Source organism: Dicentrarchus labrax, unplaced genomic scaffold (genome assembly GCF_905237075.1).
Source record: "Dicentrarchus labrax unplaced genomic scaffold, dlabrax2021, whole genome shotgun sequence".
Lineage (NCBI taxonomy): Eukaryota > Metazoa > Chordata > Actinopteri > Moronidae > Dicentrarchus > Dicentrarchus labrax.
Window position 1 is genome coordinate 14,033,304 of NW_026136721.1, and position 20,215 is coordinate 14,053,518.

Below are 20,215 nucleotides of genomic sequence, written 5' to 3' on the forward strand. Positions count from 1 at the left end.
TTTTCTACAGTCTAGTAAAGAAAACCTTTCATTGTAATAAATGGTCACAATCTGGTTTAAATTTCTTAAAATACATACCTGCTCTGCCCCCTAGAGGCCAAACATTGGTTGGTGCAGCTTTAATCAGTGTAATGAGGGACTGGGACCTATACCAGCATGCACTGGGTAAAAGTAATATAAACGTTTTTCACAAGTTTCTAGTCAAACCCGGGACTATTACTGCGAGCCAAGGCTACATTGGTACATCATATAGTGGCACTCCTAAATATGTATTTTCAAATAGGTTTGAATCAGAATCAGAAATACTTTAATCCCAGGTGGAAATTATTTAAATCTTTAATTAAAACCTGCTGAGCATAAATGCAGTTTGTGAACACATGCTCTGCTTCAAAACTGTACAACTGTAACGCTGTATTGCTGAACACTGTAGAATTTGGAGCTTAACTGACTGGTGTCTCAAAAGGAAATGGTTGAAGAGAGGGGAGAGCATTTTTACTCTTTGCTCAAATTTTCCCACTTATCCTTGGGATGCATACTAACAATTCTAAATTCACAGCTTCAATTTCTCTATCCTTTCACATCAAGTACATTTGTGGTGGTCCCTGCTACAGCCACAAGCTATTATGATTCTATTCTCAGCCGGTTTTACACACATAAAATTATAAAATAATCAGAACTCAGACCTACCCAAATACCTAAAGTAACGTGTAAATATGTAATTCCATAAGACCTTAGGTTCATGCCATAACATTATTTGAAGTAAGACACAAATAAGTCAGATAGGACAAAATGATAGTGAGCAATGGGCTTTTTATTGCATTCACATGTGTATGTGAAGGAAGTCTTGGGTTCAGGCTTGTGGCCCTCAGGTGTTGCCCCTTCTGCTGCTTTTGTCGCGTGACACAGATTATGAGGAGATGGAGGAGGACACAACCTTGCCGTCCTTTATTTCCTCTGTGCGCACTATCACCCTGGAAGAGGTGGAGGTGGAACCGCCGGTACTGTGGAGGGGGAGAAGTACAGTGCTTACATAAAAAATCTGAATAATGCTTAAATCTACAGAGCTAATTATTATTTTATAATAAAACGACTGTTCTTTGAAGGCAAATTACCTGCCCTCTCCGTCCAGCAGCCTTCTGTATTCTGCAATCTCCATCTCCAGACGTGTCTTGATGTCGAGCAGCATGTTGTACTCTTGGCTCTGTTGTTCAATGTCAGCACGCAAACACGTCAGCTGTTCCTCCAAGCCAGTTACCTGCATCTGAAGGCCTTGGAGTTGCATGGAATACCGTCCCTCTGTGTCAGCCAACGTGCCTTCCAGGGACGCTTTCTGGAGGAGGAAGAGAAAGAATTAATTAACTGAAAAAGTTCATCAAATTGTATTTCACTTAGGCTGGGCTAGGAAAAGCATGTAACGGTAGAGAAGAGTAAAAGTTTGCCCCAGGTAATTTTCACTTACCATGCTAAGTTGTGATTGTAGTTCGATCTCCAGGCCCTGCAGTGTGCGACGGATCTCGGTTATTTCTGTCTTGGACGTTTGGAGATTTTCTGTGTTGACTGCCACCTCCTTGTTCAGCTCCTCTGACTGCAGTAAACGTGGGAGAACATCAGTGTCATGTATAATACATTTGAACAACAGTCTACGCAGAATGAGATATTACTTATTAGTCAATAAAGATTAGCACCAGGGTTCTGGTCCAGACTTACCTTTGCTTGGAACCAGGCTTGAAGTTCTTTTGTGTTCTTGGCAGCTGAATTCTCATACTGTTCACGGATCTCAGCCATAATGGCGCTCAGGTCTTGCTGTGGTTTTGCGTCCACCTCCACGTTGATCTGCCCACTCATCTGGTTCCTCATGGCGGCCAGTTCCTGTTGAATAAGAGAAGTTTGGTAAGAGCTGGATGTTTCCTGAGTTGTTAGAGTACATCAGCAAATTAATTTTAATGATAAGCATTTGCTACACACCTCCTCGTGGTTCTTTCTGAGGTAAATCAGCTCTTCCTTGAGGCCTTCTATCTGCATCTCCAGGTCTGATCTAGCCAGTGTCAGCTCATCCAGCATTCTCTTTAGACCGGCGATATCTGCCTCCACTGATTGACGCATGGCTAGCTCATTCTCATACCTGTGAGGCAACAAGAGATCAGACATTTACACATCAACATCACAGTTTTTCCATTTCACTATTTAGATTCTGTCTCTCATCCTGATACTTACTTGGTTCTGAAGTCGTCTGCTGCCAGTTTTGCATTGTCAATGGACAGATAGATGCCTCCATTGACACGGGTGGCATCTTGGATCTGTGTAATGAAGCAATGTTTAATTTTACATAATTAGTATATATTTTTTCATCAAACTGTCTCCAACTGCAGTTAAACAGACTCTTTAAACATTAAGTATTCTGTCAACAGCGTTTCACAAAAGGATTGCATATAACACAAGGACAGGAATGGCGTCTCTTACAATCACCATCTACAAAATGATGTATATGCTATTGGGGTAAGTTAAAGTTCAAATGCATGATTTTAAACATATTCATCTGATAGTTGCATTGTATGATTAATTACAATGTGACGTACTTTGATATATGTAACATACCTTTCCCTGGAGGTCAGCAATGGTGGCCTCAAAAGCTGAGTAGTCACGGGTAATGGGGGAGGTCTTACTCTCCAAGAACTGGCGGATCCTGAGCTCCAGCTCAGCATTGGCCTTCTCAAGGGTGCGCACCTTCTCCAGGTAGGAGGCCAGACGGTCGTTCAGGTTCTGCATGGTGGCCTTCTCATTGGCTCCAACATCAAAGTTATTGCCTCCACCATAGCCTGCACCCCCTCCCATGCCAAAACTGTAACCGCCGCCTGCACCACCTCCACCACCTCCACTGCCGAAGCCGCCATAACCACCAGTGGCAACAGAGATTTTTGATCCACTGCCACCTGCGCCGCCATACACACTTGAAGCATATGCCTTTCGCACCATGCCTCCACCCCCACCATAACCTCCTGCCATGGCTCCACCAAATCCTCCACCATATCCTCCACCTCCACTACTGAAGCGTCCAGAAGAACTGCTGATGGTATTCATTCTGAGGGAAGTCATTGTGAAGACTGCTCAGGAGGTCTGACTGCCTTGGAGAGAATGAGATGGGCTGAGATGCACAGATCTGCCTCTGTCCCCCTTTTATCCTGCACAAGGCTGCTGGTACTGCCTCTAGTGTGGGTGGGGCTGTGCAGGACTGAAGGGAGGAGAATTACCTAAAATGGTTGCTCTGCCCAACCCAACATGCACACACTCTTCCGGTCCATTTTGGTAACGATCAGAAGGAGAAGGTGGGATTAAACTTAATCCTATTTTGTGAGGCAATTTACGAAGTTCATTTAAATCCCATAGCTACCTACAAAGCATAATGGCTTCATTATTACGTTCATCCTTTATTCCTGTGCTCCATATCAATGTGCATGAAGACAGGGCATCCGTGTGGACTTTCATCTTTTATTCCGACAAAGTATACTGTGAATTATAAAATCAGCCACACCTGTTACTGTTGGCCTCAGGTTAGTTATTGAGTCATATCCCCCAGGTTTTCAACTTCAGTGACACATGATGTCTTTATTGAATCTGTGCCATACTCCTTGAGCAAGACAGACATACCGTGCTGGCCAAACCTGTTACATTGCTGAGGCAACAAGTAATATAAACACTGTAAAATGGATGAGTATAATTGACACGTTTGTCTCTTCTCTTTCTTTTTGTTATCTTGCATGAGAATCATCTTTTTAAGTATCGGTTATTTTGTTGTTCATAGTCCTAGTTATTTATCACATCTTAATCTTACATTCCCTTTTGTTTTGCTAAACAACATCCTGCAGAGTTGCCAGTTAGACATCACTCATGATGTCAATCAATACCTGGCTTCATTCAAGACTGGGCACAGCACTAGAAAGCTCACTACGGATGTGCCTGCATGTTCTTTATTTTTCTTGGCATTGTGCTTTGGCATGTGCATCATGCCCAAACAAGAACAAGCGCTTGCTTGTTTGCTTCTTTCCATTTCACCACAGTATTTCTTTTACGATGTCCCAGAGGATTGTCCCGACTGTCTCACATGAAGCATGTGGAATGGTTGATTAAATTAAAGAATGCAGGCATTTAAACTTTTCCTTGCTTTTCCAGTGCAGATTCATTTCTCAAATGCTGACAATTAAAATAAAAATGCATGTATTATTTTAGAATTTTGCATGTGGTTTAATGTAACAAAGAGTTGTTTTACCTCTAACTAGCAAATGACTGTTACAAACTGCGCACACACTGTACGCAGCTTGGAGTAATACAAACCAGATGTTTCTTTTCACTGCTGCTTTTCATTTTGAGGTTGCAAACTCATCTCATGCATGTGCTACATAGCCATAAATAATGTCCAATATACTGATTGGTTTGAAACCCTGTGCAGTAATATATGAGTAAAGATATTTTTTTTTCTCTGGAGATAACATTTTCACACCATCATACCAACTTCTGGTGTGTACACACTGTGAAGTATAGCTCTGTACAGCTTATTTGCACTTCAGTCATTGTTTCACTGTTCCATTCAGAGATGTCTACACTCTTTCTTGTTTGCCTGCAACTAAGCAAATATTCCTGAGCAATACAAAGAAGTAAGCTCCATTGTCTCTAGACATTTTTAGTATTTCAAACAATTAGCTTGCAATCTCACTTTGCAAATATGTATCCTTTGTACTACCAGCAGAACCAAGTGATGGTGTAAATGTACGTAAACATCTGGCAACACAACACCACACAACAGAGTGCACAGTGTGATATTTGTGCAACCAGCCTTTCTATTAAAGAATAATATAAGGGTGTGACACTGGTGAAAAGGTTTAAATAGAGCATGTAATTACAAAGCCCTCTGGTTAAGTTAGTTTATGTAAAGTTTACTGTGGTATCAGAAGTAACAGAGCAATTGTCAATGACATGTTAATGTGTGAGATTTCAGACACACATTTCTGTGAAAAACATGCTTCACCTTGATAAACGAGTGCATAGGACTCACTAAAACTTGTGTGTATTCTGTAGACAATATGGAATATGATACAACTTGCACATCACTAAATCACTTTAGTAATAAAAACGAAATACTTTAAAAATACATTTTAATCGCAATGGCTGTTCAGAAATGATGCAAAGCATGAATCATGAGTCAATTTTCTTCAGGCGGTAGGCACATACTATCAGAGAGATGCTTTGCAGGTCAAATAAGGTAAAGTTGGAGGATGTGACCAGGGGTGTAGACAGGATTGAGTTGCAAAAAGAGAATTTTTCAGAAATTAAATTCATGCTGTTGCGGAAAAAAACTAATGCTCAGCATGTTACCATTCGAGGTCTGAAATAAATAAATAAATAAATTAGTAGTATGCAACATTTTGCATTAGAACATGCCAACATCAGCATGTTTTAATGCTTACTGTTTAGCATGTTAGTGAAGTTAACACATTAACACAGTTTTCAGGTCAAAGAATGGAAGTGTCAGGGTCAACCACTTTAGTCTAAACTGAAACATCTCAACAACTATTAGATGGATTGCCGTGACATTATTCATGGTCCTCAGAGGATGAATCCTAATGACTTTGTTGAATTATTATTATTGTCACTGTTTTTATTTACTCTCTTAGAAGAAAGATATTACTGAAATGATATGTGCTACTGCAATTAATTGACTTTTTTTTTTTTTTTTTTTTTTTTTAAATACACATTAAAATCACAAAAAATGTCTTTTTAGGCTGCAGTGGTCTAGAGGTAGAGTGGACTTAAATTACCCAATGCTTGGGGTGCCACTGAGCACTCTTACTCTCTCTGCTGCTCTACGGAGCTGCTCAGCAGCCTCAAAGTCAAGCAGGGCATTGTTGCTGAATAAGAACATTTACAAGACTGCATATACGAGTGAATAATATTGCTTTTAATGTTTTCATTCGCCTGCTCTCCATTCATATTAAGATTTCCCTGCTTCAGGATTGTTTTAATACTGTTACCCGTGTTCCTTATTCCCATACAGATTGCATCTCTTTGTCAATATGCTTCCTTGGTGTTATCAACCTATACCGCATATATCAAATAGATTTTATTAATCAGAAAACAAAATGAAGGTTTTAAGTGTTAATACACTATGCACACTTTTCTGCTCTCACTAAAAGAAAGGACAAGTTGTGGTTAATGTGTGAGTGATTAATAGTGATGGTATGTGTGGCGGCAGGGCAAGGTGTGACTGTGGTTGTGTGAATGTGGGAAACAAAGCATGATTGAGGTATGCATGCTTTTAATTGAGAGACTCCTGCAAACAGGTATATAATCCATTCACTAAAATATTTTTTTTAGCTTTTCAGAGGATAAGGTTAAAATATATTTAAACGTCACTGCGGACTAATTGATTTATACCCTGTATCTAGTGGGTGACAATCTGCTATGCGGCGCACATGTGTGGGAGCTGTAGTTGCAGTTCAACTTGCAGGGCTCTTGCAAAAAACCATATCAGTCATCGCCATAACTCTTTTGTCACATTTATGTTGTCACACACCCCATCCACTTTTCATGTAAACGGGAATGACTTCTCAGAATGCAAAAGCCTCATTCAAGTCTGAGTACGAAGTGCCTTCCTGACACAGATAACCACAGCTTGCGTTAAAAACTGGAACAGTATGTTCAAAATGTGTTGTGACATGAAAAATAGCGTGCAGTGTTTTTACCTAGGTGTTCAACTCTCATTTATGAGCTAATATAAAATAGTTTCTCACTTTCTCATTTTGGAGAGAGAGCGATGGCTGCAGTGACTCACTGTTAGATCAGGTGTTTTTTGACAATGCTCCTCTGTCTTTGTATTTTTTTCTTTACTCTATTTCAGGCCCAGACTGGTTTCTGTTGTATCTTGCTATGCTCTGCAGGTATGGGCCACACCCTTTACTGCTAGCCTGATGGAAATTTACAGTAGAAAATTCTGGACTTTGGACTGAGCAGTGGGAGATTCACCTTATCTTTAGCAAGTTTATATTAGCAAGATATAAAAGTAACCGATATATTAAATCAACAATTTCATCGTCTCTTTGATACTGTGAGTCAACTGAACTGAATTAAGATCCCATGTGCACAAAATTCAGCACTGCGTTTTGTTAATAATAGAGATAATTTAGGTCAGATGAGGGAAAACCTAATTGAATCATTGATTTTAATCATGTGATGCACACAACCATGAAGTAACACAACCTACTGTGCTTTCTCTTACTTTCAATCAAATATCTACAGAGGAGATCTCACTCCCTAGGGAAACCTTTTACTTTTACAATTAGGCATGAAGTTTGACACCAGGAGGGCGAATTCAACGGACGGATTTCAGTTTAAAATGGGACTTTCTGTGTGTGTGTTATGTGCTGATGTTTGAATGAAGATCTCAAGGTTCCAACAATGGTGCACACTTCTGTCTTGTCTAGTCATGCAGAATAATTACATTTATAAGGTCTAGACAGTGAGGCAAATGATTCCAGGTCTCTTTGCCTCAACTTGATATTTCACTGCACAAAGCTGCTGAAAAAGTAAATCATATTTCAGGGCTGCTAATAACATTTAATAACACTGATGATGAACAGCAATAATGTGTTAAGGTGCAGCCAGGTCCAGGACAAAAGCAGAGAAAGGAGGGGAGTCTTAAATGTTGAGTCATTTTGACCAATGGATTAAGTGATTGCAGGTGAATCACTGATGTTTTGATGGCGAGCTCAAGTCTCCACTTGATTTACCTCCACCCAAATGAAACCAATGGTGACTCAAGGGTGAGTGTTAACCTCACTGAACCAAATCTATACTTTAAAACAACTGGATAAAAAAAGCTTTTCTTGCTTGCAAACATATTCAGTATCACTCATGTATGATTGTGTGCTACTTGCTCACCATTATTGTCTATTGTCCATTGTCAGTAAGTTAAAAATAATCATGTTTCTAAATGTATCTTGCCCAGCAACAATCTGTTTCCACTTTAGCTAAATAAGGTCACCCAATCCACTGAAACCGTGCTGAGAGATGACTTTTAGAGAAAGAGATAGTGTGACACCTGGTGGTCATGAGTAAAATTACAGTCTAACATGGTACTTGCAACCAATGTCAGAAAATGCTTTATTTTACTGTATTCTTATTACTTTTGCCAGAGTATCTGCACAGGTTTCAATCTCTTTGTATGACCTAAACCTACTTGAATCTTCACCCTTTTACATTTCCTGTGTTATTTGTATGGCCAAACAGTGATGTCTTTGACGTCAAAGTCATGCTATGATTGTATTTTACCAATGAAAAATCTATGTACAAATTATAATCCACCTTTCTAAATTGTAACACAGATTTGTGATTAGAATAGAAGAATTAGAATACACATTTTCATCTTTGCTTTCTGGCTTTTAATCATATTTTGGTCTCATTCTTATCACATGCTGCAACCTTTCTATATAATTTTCAATCAAAAGAAAAAGACAAGGCCAAGGTTTCCCCTAAAAAGCAAACATTAAAGTGATTTGTCATGTATCTGGTTGACGTTAACAGCTGATCATTAAATCTGCAGTAGGTAACACATTCATATTTGCTGAAACTGTCACTATAGCCAGACAGTGGTACATGCGGCAGATAAAAACAACATGGTTGATTGTTGAGTCTCATTCCCAGCTTCAGTATTCGATAACCTGGGAATAAGACTCAACAATCAAGTATCTTTTTTGGCTCTGTTTGTTGTTTTTGTTCAGGCCCGGAAGATTCTTGCAAATGCCATTAGGAGCATTGAGAGGAGCCAGAGGAATCTGTCTTGTGTACTGCTGTCAGGATATAGTGAAAGTTTCAGCAAATATGATAAAAAGTTATTTCTATTAGAGTTAACTACTGCAGCTTTAAGTAGGAATTATACAGGTCAATTTAGGGGTCAAATCAAAGTAAAACTTTATTTTAGTGGCAGCATAAGTGTTACTGAATGTCCTGTACTTGGGTGTCAACACTGGAGGACACCACCTTTCCATCAACAATCTCCTCCACAATGGTCTTCACCCTCCTCTCGATGTGGGGTTTATGCTCTGCAGAGGTGGAGAACAAACATGATGCATCATGTGATTACAGCGAGGAAGGAGCTTAATTTAAAGTTGTTGTAGTGAATGATTGGGAATCTTACCTTCCACTTCCACAACCTTGCTGATGATCACAGCCCTACGGAGAGATCATTTTAAAACATATTTTATTGCTTCAGCTGTTGGCCAACTACTTTGACTTTAAAACGTAAAAGGAAGAAATGAAATACTTTAATTCCTCACTTTGCTTGTTCGTATCCCCTCTCACGCAGCTCTCCATCCAGCAGCCTCCTGTACTCTGCAATCTCCAGTTCTAGCCTCATCTTGATGTCCAGCAGTACTTTGTACTCGGCTTGCTGCTGCTCGATGGAGACTCTCAGCTGCTGCAGCTCTAACTCCAGCGAGTTGATGTTAATCTGCAGCTGGCTGAGCTGGACGCTGTATCGACTCTTGACTTCTTCCACATTCTGCTGTAGGCACTGAATCTGCAGGACAGATGGGTATAATGTCAGGAAAGCTGTGTGTGTGATTGGAGAAAGGAATTGTCCCTATCTGCCTGACTGGGAATTATAGTTACAGTTGCTTAAAATAATAGTTAAAGCCATTTTCGCTTGGTGTGATTAGTCCTCCTGTTCATACTGGTCATTAAAACATAATGTGCTTTAAATTGAGTGGGGGATGACAAAAATTCACTGTGGAAAAATACATTCCAAAGAGAGAATACGGGCGGGGTGGATTTTGTCCTTCATCACTTACATTGAAAGTGCAGTAGGAAAGAATATTGTAATGGCCCTTATGATAAGGAAAAAAATGTGCATCTACCCTTTAATCGAAGTGTTATCAGCCAACTGTACACAGTGAAAGAGTGCTTCCTGTCATTTCATCAATGGCCTACCTCTGTGTGGACGCTTTGGCGACTTATCTCCAAACTCTGGTAAGTCCTCTTCAGCTCCGACAGCTCTGTGTAATACGTCTTCACTTCAGTTGAACATGTAAGGATTTGCGTCTGGAGAATTTCCACCTTTTCACACACACACACACACACACACACACACACACACACACACACACACACACACACACACAATAAATTCCATGAGATTCCCATTTGTAAATCTTGACATTATAGTTTATACTCTCGTGGTTTTTACATTTTCAGGCATGTTGTTCTCCCATCTCACCTTAGATTTAAACCATCTCTCGAGCTCCAGCTTGTTCTTGTCCACCACAGCCTCATACTGTTGCCTCATTTCCTCCAGGACCTTTGTCAGATCAACAGACTCTGCGCTGTCCACCTCTACATTAACTGTGCCACTCTGCTGGACCCTCAGCAGATGCATCTCCTGCAACATGACAAAGGGATACATTTTAATCTCCTGCCACCTCCAAAAGATGGCGCCCTTGTACTAAAACCATTGACAGTATATATCCCAGTTTCTCAAACCCCAGCAGATAAAGACTGGTTTAGAACTCCTACCTACAATACACAAACCTTTTGCACTATTTATATTTAATTTCCACTTTAGTAGTTTAGTAGTTTTAGTTTAGTTTTAGTTTTTTAGTTTTAGTCAAGTTTAATTTTCTGCTCATATTTTGGACTCTTATCTTACTATATATGATACTGAGCCATCCTGCTTTTCAATCATTCAATGTCTTCAAACTCTTTTTTATCACAAATTATGTTTTTAAAATGACAGCAGAGAAATTCCTCTGGAGTTCTCACCTCCTTGTGGTTCTTCTTCATGTACACCAGTTCATCTTTCAGACCTTCTATCTGCGCCTCCAGGTCAGCAATGCTGAGAGTCATGCTGTCCCGGACCCCTCGGAGACGAAACACATCAGCCTCCACATTCGTACGCATGTTCAGCTCCGTCTCATATCTACAGAGGGAGGCCAGGTGTAGTTGTAATTAAATTGAATGAGTGAAAGGAAAAATGTGACCTTTCGACTACATCTACTGTCTGTGTACTTGTGTCCAACAGGTGTAAATGTTACTCCAGTCATAAAATGAACCATTATTTTTGACAAAATGACTGGAGTGTGCGTGTGGATTTCAGCATGAAGCAACAGAGGAACGTAAACCTACTTAATTTTAAAGTCCTCTGCAGCCAGCTGAGCATTGTCAATCTGCAGAATGACTCTTTGATTCTCTGAACGTTTCATGAGGATCTAAAGGAGAGAAAAAAAACATTGTCTCTTTTTATTCACATTTTCTTGTTTTATTGGACAGACTCATCAGTACATGTGTACTTATTTTTATACAGTAAATATGACAGGATATATTTCAAAAACTCAATTTCTGCAGTAAGTTTCAACTGAAAGCCAATATAATGATTCAGTTTTAGTTCAAACCCACAGTTTATACAGCACTGAGGGAATATGTAGCTATTTTATGAATGATCTTTTAGTTCTTTCGTTTTGTTATTTTTTGATGGATTGTGAATTTATCCATATAGCATTAAATCTGCACATGGCCAAATTAACCTGTTTGGGAGCACTAGGTTCAAAATGTGCTCTTATGCCCCTGTTGATCATCATCACAGTTGCCCGGTTACATATGCACATTAAACACTAGATGTATATGTCTAAAACAATAAATCAGTCACAGTGTGACAAACACAACTCAGCTCAAGCTGCACCAAAGCTGTAAAAATCAGAAATATTTGAAATGACAAAGAAAGATAAAGTTTTAACCACTGTAAAATAGTTGGTTGCATCTTTGTTTGCACACCAAAAATATGCTGTCTTGTTTATTGTATTGTAAAATGTGAGCGGTACCTGAGCTTGGAGATCACTGATGGTGGCGAAGTAGACAGCGAAGTCTCTGGAAACAGTAGGAGATCTCTTCTCAAAGAACTCTCTGATCTGCTGCTCCAGCTTCCTGTTGGCTGCCTCCAGGGAGCGCACCTGCACACACAACCAGAGGGTGATATCACACAATGACAGGAGACAAATGAGAGACATCACATTTATAAAGCACTTTAGTTCTGGCTCATAACTCCTGGCTGGCATGTGGAAGCATTTTTTTGGTGTGCTAAGCCAAAAAAATCTCTTCTTAGCCCTAAGAGTAAATGTTGACAGTTGACGTTACGTTAGCTGTATGTTAAGGAGATAGTGGATCATATTGTTAGTGACTGGTAAATCTAGATTATCTATTTTCCTGGCGGGTTAATTCACATATTCATTTGTTATCATTGTTTTGACTGTTATAGAACACACACATACATTACGTCTACTTTACCTTCCTTTAATAAAGTCTACTGACTTCCTGTCTGACCTGCTTCTTTGTCTGTGATGGAGGAAGTTTTCAAATCCTTTACTTATGTTAAAGTTATGTGAGAATAACAACAAAGAAAATATGCTTAAAGTATCAACAGTAAAAATACTCTTTGCGCAGCAGAGAGCTCTCAAGTTTATTATTATAGGCTACATAGTATAAGGCCTGTTGCATTACGTAATATCACTGATGCATTCATGTGTAAGAAGCATTTTAAAGTCAAGATGCAACTAGGGCTGGGCGATAAATCGATTTTATCGATTAATTCAAATTTGTAGTTAAACACGATTTATTTTTAGTTAAAATCGGTTCTCTCTTGAACATCCACAACACCGGCGCTCCCTTTGGGCTCCCGTAGGTCAGAGTGCGCTGACCCCTCTCCCCACCTCTCCACAGATAAACACAACATGGCAGCAAGCCAGGATGAGCTCGTCCCCAAAAAAGCCACAGTGTCGTCGGTTGTTTGGATTTTGTGGCGTCCGACAGCGAACAAACCACGAGCCACTGCAAAGTTTGAAAGCTGTTGCAACCAAAGGTAGCAGTACGAGCAATTTATTCCAGCACCTCAAGCAGAGGCATGCAGCCGAGTGGGAGAAATGTTGCTCTCTGCGAGATATACAGGACCACAGCCCACAAACACCCGCTAAAAAACAGTCTACAAAAAAATCGATTAAAATCGTAAATCGGGTTTGGTGTGAAAATATTGGAGATTTTATTTTTAAGCCATATCGCCCAGCCCTAGATGCAACAATCATTTATACTAATTATAGAGCCAAACCACAGTCCCAATTCTGTGTAAAAATGTATTCAAAAGATTATCTTAAGTTACTATGAGCATTTAACTTCCGATAAAACTTCAATATATTTTTACACGGAACTGTGGATCACTTGCATTGAGAGTGCATTAGAAAGGGATCTTTTAACGAGCAGTGTGAACACCTGTTTTGATGTTCATATGAGCACCTGACTTTCTTTCTTTTTTTATATTTTTGAACCTGTGCGTCCCTGTGTGCATGCAAGGTATGAATGTGTGTGTTAGAGAAAGCCTATAATGTGCATTTATCAGGTTTTATGATGAGAGACTGCCCATTAAAATGTCTTACCACTCATTTCATGCAGTTTAAAAATATCAGTTTTTCAGAGGTTTGTTTAGCAGTTTGACCATCATCATATTCATCATGGTTTACCTTCTCCAGGTAGGTGGCCAGGCGGTCGTTGAGGTTCTGCATGGTCCCCTTCTCGTTGCCGATCACTCCACTATCGCCGTACGGGGTCAGTGACCCGGCAGAGAAGAAAGACTGGCCCTGAGAGATGCGCGTCCCGAAGCCCCCCGCGCCCCCGTACACGCTGGGCGCACGGGTCTGGAAGGCCCCGGTGGAGATGCGGGTCTGGCCGGAGCCCACCAGCTGCAACCCTCCGCTCATGCCGATAGCGCTGGCGCTGGAGATGCTGCGGGAGCTGCTGATGCTGCGGGAGCTGAAGCTGCTGTTTTGGCGGCTGAGTTGGACAGACATGGTGAGAGCTGGAGCTGGAGCTGGAGCTGACCTGCAGGTGATGAGCAGAGGTGGAGAGTCTCCGAGGAGTACCGCTGCCGGAGACAACTGGGCATTTTATAGAGACTCTGGGAGAGGGAGACACTGTCTGGCCCCGTGCCACAATGTGTGGTATGCAGATAGCCTAATGTTTTTAGGTGTGTACAGTAGCTAGTGCTGGTCTATGAAAGACACGTTGAATATCTAGTCTGACAGCTTGATGGCTGCCTAATTGATATGAATCCATAAAGATAATTGTTTTTTTTCTTCTCCGCAGTCAGTCATACTTATCCTGTAGCAGATTAGAATGACACTTATCACGTTGAACATCAGCTCAGGTAGTTCTAACCGGGAACAGTGCATTGCCTCTAGAATTTGAGATCATTCATTTAAAGCAGATTTATAAGAAATAAAATGAAACCTTACTAAATTTACCACATCCAGCCTGATTTGGTCTGGTATGACCAGTCTCTTATATATGTTAGCAAATGTAATAAAGAAATGTATATATATGTTTCTGTGTCACTGACATTACTGAGTCAGTTATCTGACTTTATGACTCTTTTTATGCAACTATTATTTGAACATTTACAATTATCATTTAAAGGACCAGTGTGTAGGATTTAGTGGCCACTGGGTAGCTGTGGTTCAGGAGGTAAAGTCAACTAATGAGGTTGGCGGGTCGACCCTGCTCCTCCAGGATGCATGTGGGAGTGTCCTTGAATAAGATTCTGCACCCTCTGATGCCGGGCCATCGGTGTATGAATGTGTGTGAACAGATGAATGTGACATGTAATGTTTCTCGGTTTGAGAAAAGAAAGTGAAGGTGTCATCATTTTGTTTATTTATCACTGCGGATTGCAACCAACTTCATTCCCCTCGCCACACCCAAAAGGCCCTTGCTAGAGCCTGTGTTTGGTTTATCCATTCTGGGCTGCTGCAGAAACACAGATAGATCCTCCTAAATGTTACACGCTGGACCTTTAATTGTCACTTGTGTCCACAGTGGCTGCTGCTCAGCTAGAGCCAAAGGGTTTTATAACACATATGTCGAAGAAACCTCTGAAAGGATGGCCTGGGAAATCAAGACGCTCTTTTAACCACAAACTGGTTCTCAATGTTTTTTTTAGAACGACTAAAGATAGTTCTTTTCCAGCGAAGCAAAGGGAGTGGGCAAAACACTTAATGACATAATGGATCATTTAGTAACTATGTCTCTAAACAAGAACTCAATGCCTGACCCCAACACACACACACACACACACACACACACAAAACTGGCACTCCTTATCGCTTATCTAACGTGGTCAGATTAAAACATCCTCACATGATTGACACAAGAATCTAAAAGCCATCTCAATCCACTGTGGGCCGCACCCATAGGGGAAAGTGACAGATAACACTTTGCACGCCACTGGTTTGTGGCAGCAGCTCCTACACACGTACATATTAAAGACCATTAGATTAAAAAAAGTACTCTGTTGCAGATACATAGGATAATTTTGTTTTAATGTGAAGCTTTATTAATAAAATATCAGACATAACTTTTTTTTAATATATTGCTTTATTGTGTACTTTTTGGGACATGATCCAGAACAACAAAATGAAAGTTAGACCAGAGATGTAAGCAGCTCCACTGATATTGAAGAAATTGTTGTTTTACTGACACCACTACACAACTACGATTTTATTCATACTGAAAGTAAAATACTCAATGTAACCTTTCACTTGCCTTACAAGTCCTGCAGCTTAAAATAAAAAAAGAATCTTGAAGTTGACAACTGAACATCTGTGAAAATAAACAAAAGCCGTGATGAGCATCTGCTGATAAAGTGTGAATCTGACCTGAGCGACAGGCTAAGGAACAAGCTGTCTGTCGCAGTTATGTGGAGTCTGGAACTTTATCAGATTTCACTGGTGGGTGTGTGTCGCTCTAGTGAAAGCATTAATGTCAAATCTTATGACATGTGATTGTCTTTATGAGGCATATGAGAATGGCGGAAGCCAACAAGTAACATTCCATTAAGATCATATCTCTGGCTTAGTTTGTGGTAACGCTTGTAAGATTTACTCATTAGTCAGAACAACCTGAGGTGAATGTATGCATGTGGATTCTCTGCTTTCCATTGTCCTGCTGTCACTTCCCCTCATAGCACTTCATGTTGTATTAATGTAGCACATAGAGTACATCAGTACAACAGCTAAAAGATGATGCTTTATAATATTTTCAGGCTGCATTCAATTTGCTTCTGCTCTTCAACATACATCACACATTGTACCCTATTACCCCACTAGAACACTACGTTCTCTGAATGCTGGGCTACTTGTGGTTCCTATAGTCTCTAAAAGTAGAACAGGAGCCAGAGCCTTCAGTTACCAAGCTCCTCTCCTGTGGAACCAGCTTCCAGTTGTGGTTCGGGAGGCAGACACCCTCACCACATTCAAGAGTAGGCTTAAGACATTCCTCTTTGATAAAGCTTATAGTTAGGGCTGGATCAGGTGAGTCCTGAACCATCCCTTAGTTATGCTGCTATAGGCCTAGACTATCGGGGGATTTCCCATGGTGCACTGAGCTACTCTCTTCCTCTCTCTTTCTGCACTCATTCATGTCCCTTTAATGCATGTTACTAACTCCACTTCTTCCCCGGAGTTCTTGTGCTTTCTCGTCTCGCAGGTTCTCATGGATCCTGGTGGAGCCTCCTGCCATGGTCCTGCTTGACTGCCATTGCCAATACTGTTGTTGCTGTGCACCTGTCTGTCTGTCTGTCGCTCTCTCTCTCTCTCTCTCTCTCTCACCCCAACTGGTCGAGACAGACGACCACCCACCTAGAGCCGGAGGATCTGTCCTAGGTTTCTGCCTTTTAACAGGCAGTTTTCCTTGCCCTTGTCGCCAAGTGCTTGCTCATGGTGGTACTGTTGGGTCTCTGTAATTAATGTTAAAGAGTTCGGTCTAGACCTGCTCTATTTGAAAAGTGTCCTGAGATAACTTCTGTTATGAATTGGCGCTATACAAATAAAAAATTGAATTGAATTGAAATTGTCAGTGGAAAATGGACACACGGTAACTGGCCCCAAATCTATACAGTATGCAAACAGTGTTAATGTCGACCACACATTGTAGTATTTTTACTGAAAGGGTAGAGAGTACGTCATCTGGAAAGTCCGAGCCACACCATGACATGAAGGCAATAATCACCTCCAACCAATCATTAAATTAGACACACCAGGCTTTTTTTCTTTCTTTTCAAATATGATCCACCGTTGCCTTTTTAAAATATAAAGTGAAAAACTGTTTCAGCCCAGCCAGTGCTGAAATTAAGGCACAGATGGAAAAATAATTATTGTGTCTTTGTCTTGTTCCAACATGTGTGAACTGTAATAGTAACTGCTTAGAGGGGATATATCTGATTCAAGGAAGCCAGTGTTCAAAGCCTTGAAGTCTTCCAGCCAGTGGCTACATAGTTACACCAGATCCTCTGTGCTGGTCTCTAAAGGAGTATTGAATTTCTTATGTAAACACATTGACTCGTTTTATTGTTATTGCAGTGCAAAAAAGGCCTTTCCAGGTAAGTGAAAAGTATAATAATGGGTTTGTAGATGTATCAGTCCATCGTTTCCTCTACGCACATCCTCCCAGTGCATCTGTCTACCAATCAATCAGTGAGCACTGTTATCTGTCTTTGATTTTAGGCCATATTGCTCACACCAAACTTGTGGTATAAAAGAGTCAATCTGTTCAGTGTGCACCACAAGCATCAGACCTGCTGGATTTTGTTGTGCACGCATTTCATCTTCATACAGGTAACAGGTGACTTCTTTCATTCAGCTGTCAATAGAATTATTTTGAGTAAGTTGTAACTTTTTTTCCTTCTTGTTCACAGACATGTCAGGGAAAGTTATTGTGGGGTTTGCACTGTTGGTTGCGCTGCTAGTATCTGCTGCAGCATCCACACCTGTCGAGGCTAAAGAGACTAATGTGCTGCAGCAGCTTCTAGCCAAGAGGGAGAAAATGACAGACTTGGCTGGCAGACAGGAGCTGGCGCCTCAGGCTCACTCTGCGGCACGGTTGGAGAGACGGGCACACCTATCGGAGGATGAACGCGAGATTGTGACTAAACAAATAATGCAAGCAATTTCAGGTATGCTTTTTGCTCGGGGTGTGAAAGTTCTTCTCTGATTGTTTTGTTTAGCTTGAGTCAATTAGATAAAACAGTGAGGGAGGGAGGGAGGGAGGGCTCCACAAAGATGCCTGAATATGTTCACTGAAGCCTTGTGTGTGGTTCATGTAGGAATGGTTTGTTCACAGAGATGATGAACTCCGAGTGCATGTCAGACCGGGACTACCAGGGCTGGGTGGACTTCGGACGGCGGGACACAGAGTGAGACACAACAATGCCAAAAGCAAACTGAGAGGGCAGACTAAACTGCTTTTTGTTCAGATTTTATACAAAGTCAATGTTTTAATTTCCCTACAACTTTATAAATAAACATTTATTTGCAGAATTATCACAAGAGTCACGTGTGTTCTTTCATCGTGGCAGTAAGAGGGACATACTAAACTGCACTGATGGAAATGCAAAGTTTTATTCACAGGTGGTAAAATGTATACACACACTGACATAATACAGAGCTGTGATGCTAACACAGAAAAAACAGTAGTGCAGAGAAACAGTGGTTTGGTTTATTTAAGCCAAAACACAAATTATTACAACCTGTGTTTATGATTTCTTCCCTTTTTAATCCACAGTATCCTATGCCTTTTTGCTACAGCTGATTGTTTAGAAAGATTTCAAAGAAACATTCTGTTTAAACACTCTACTACTAGTCTTTAAATTACCCTTAACGCCACAGGAGAATTCACTTTGAATAGTTTGGATTTCATTTATGTTCCAGCAATTTCAAAATTCCTGATGATGTGAAATACAGCAGATTTGTACAAGCAAGATATTCAGTCAACGCAGTACAGTAAATATACACATTGTTTCATTGTCTTTGTTGCACCTGATTTGTTTTTGGTGAAAGGTTTGGCTCAGGATAAAGTCCACGCGGTCAGAAGCAGCTCACAGGTGGTGCTGTACAGCATGCAACCATAACACCGTGTTCTATGTGAAAGCAGGTGATGAACTGTAGGGCAGACAGCTAGAGGATGTCAACATTATCAACATTTTTCAGCTCAGTCATTGTGTCTTCTGTCCCTGTTTGGAGCAGATACCATTGCAATACTTCTTGATCAATTTCAGTGTTTCATTCAGTATATTTGACAATCTTATATACAACATGCTTTTCTCAATGTAGCAGCTAATAAGCAGGAAGACCAGAGTGTATTTTAGTGCATTACAAGGTTCTCCAGTGTGACAGCAGTGGTTTGGTTTGTGGTTTCAGCTAACAATAATTTACTGTCTTTTTTTTTTACTTTCCCAAATGACAACTTTGTTATATACACACAATGTAAGTGATGTTCTACTTTGGAAACAAAAAAAAGGACAGGTGATGAGGTTTTTGTAAAACCGATGGCAGGGAAAATGTGTAAAATGACAATCACAAAACACAGTATAAAAATATGTTTTTCTTCATGATGTTTCTTTTTTGAGTAAAAAGAAGGTCTTTCTGCAGTCATACAGACTGGTGAACAGGTGATTGTCCTGAGATGAAGATGTCACGCACACAACACACACACACAACTACTGTACACAAACTCATAGAAAAGAATATTACTGTACACTACAGACAACTTATATGGCTCTAGCACATTCTGTGGCTTTTGTTTTCAGGACCCCAGAGCTGTGGTGCCCTGAACTGCACAGTGGGAATCACATGGCTGGATGCAAAGTCACTATGGTGAATGAGAGAGGAGTTAAGTGGTGACCGGCCCTCATCAGACTTTCAGAGCATGTGCGACTGCTTCTCTCTCGCCGCTTCATTGCGGCCCGTCATCCCCCAGGCCGCCACTCTGTACAACCCCAGACGCTGAAGCTTCTCCACCAAATTCAAACTGAAAATGTTCCCTCGCCCCGCTTTGTCCAATGATGAGCCTCCACCATTGTCTTTTGCTGTGATGCGTGAAGGTTTTGTACTCAGGTTGTAATTTAAGGTGTGGTGGGGATAAGGAGAGGCTGAGATGCCGCGCTCTTGCAGCAGCTGCAGGAGTCCCAGTGATGAAGTGGTTACGTTTGTGGCGGTGGTGGTGGTGGTCCGGCTTCCCAGGCCAAAGTGCTGCTGGTGGGATGGCGATGAAGTGCTCACGAGCTCACAGTTCCGACAAGATGGCAGGCCGAAAGAGTGAAGGCTGTCAATGGAAAAAAAATAACAATTAAAAACAAAAATAA

General features: G+C 40.8%; 4 protein-coding genes across 4 annotated transcripts in view; 1 reads left to right on the forward strand and 3 right to left on the reverse strand.

Moving 5' to 3' along the window:
* Positions 1-793: 793 nt before the first annotated feature.
* krt15 (keratin 15) lies at positions 794-3,160 on the reverse strand. Its single transcript, XM_051384353.1, has 7 exons — positions 2,596-3,160; positions 2,215-2,297; positions 1,966-2,122; positions 1,708-1,869; positions 1,460-1,585; positions 1,113-1,330; positions 794-1,001 (listed from the first exon to the last, which is right to left on the reverse strand). Exons 1-7 carry the CDS (start codon positions 3,091-3,093, stop codon positions 908-910), a joined length of 1,338 nt encoding a protein of 445 aa, XP_051240313.1. The 5' UTR covers positions 3,094-3,160; the 3' UTR covers positions 794-907.
* A 5,246-nt stretch (positions 3,161-8,406) lies between these two features.
* LOC127354444 (keratin, type I cytoskeletal 19-like) lies at positions 8,407-13,951 on the reverse strand. The gene is made up of 9 exons (XM_051384352.1): positions 13,545-13,951; positions 11,859-11,987; positions 11,167-11,249; positions 10,804-10,960; positions 10,262-10,423; positions 9,976-10,101; positions 9,324-9,565; positions 9,185-9,219; positions 8,407-9,089 (listed from the first exon to the last, which is right to left on the reverse strand). The coding sequence occupies exons 1-9, from the start codon at positions 13,869-13,871 to the stop codon at positions 8,983-8,985; spliced, it is 1,368 nt and encodes a 455-aa protein (XP_051240312.1). The 5' UTR covers positions 13,872-13,951; the 3' UTR covers positions 8,407-8,982.
* Positions 13,952-17,436: 3,485 nt separating this feature from the next.
* LOC127354459 (gastrin/cholecystokinin-like peptide) lies at positions 17,437-18,395 on the forward strand. Its single transcript, XM_051384373.1, has 4 exons — positions 17,437-17,455; positions 17,580-17,690; positions 17,771-18,028; positions 18,196-18,395. The coding sequence occupies exons 3-4, from the start codon at positions 17,773-17,775 to the stop codon at positions 18,270-18,272; spliced, it is 333 nt and encodes a 110-aa protein (XP_051240333.1). The 5' UTR covers positions 17,437-17,455; positions 17,580-17,690; positions 17,771-17,772; the 3' UTR covers positions 18,273-18,395.
* A 59-nt stretch (positions 18,396-18,454) lies between these two features.
* Positions 18,455-20,215, reverse strand: part of hap1 (huntingtin associated protein 1) — a 45,237-nt gene continuing 43,476 nt past the window's right edge. Inside the window, exon 16 of the mRNA XM_051385481.1 lies at positions 18,455-20,175. Within this exon, the coding sequence (XP_051241441.1) occupies positions 19,773-20,175 (403 nt within the window). The 3' untranslated portion in view covers positions 18,455-19,772. The remainder of the gene's footprint in view (positions 20,176-20,215) is intronic.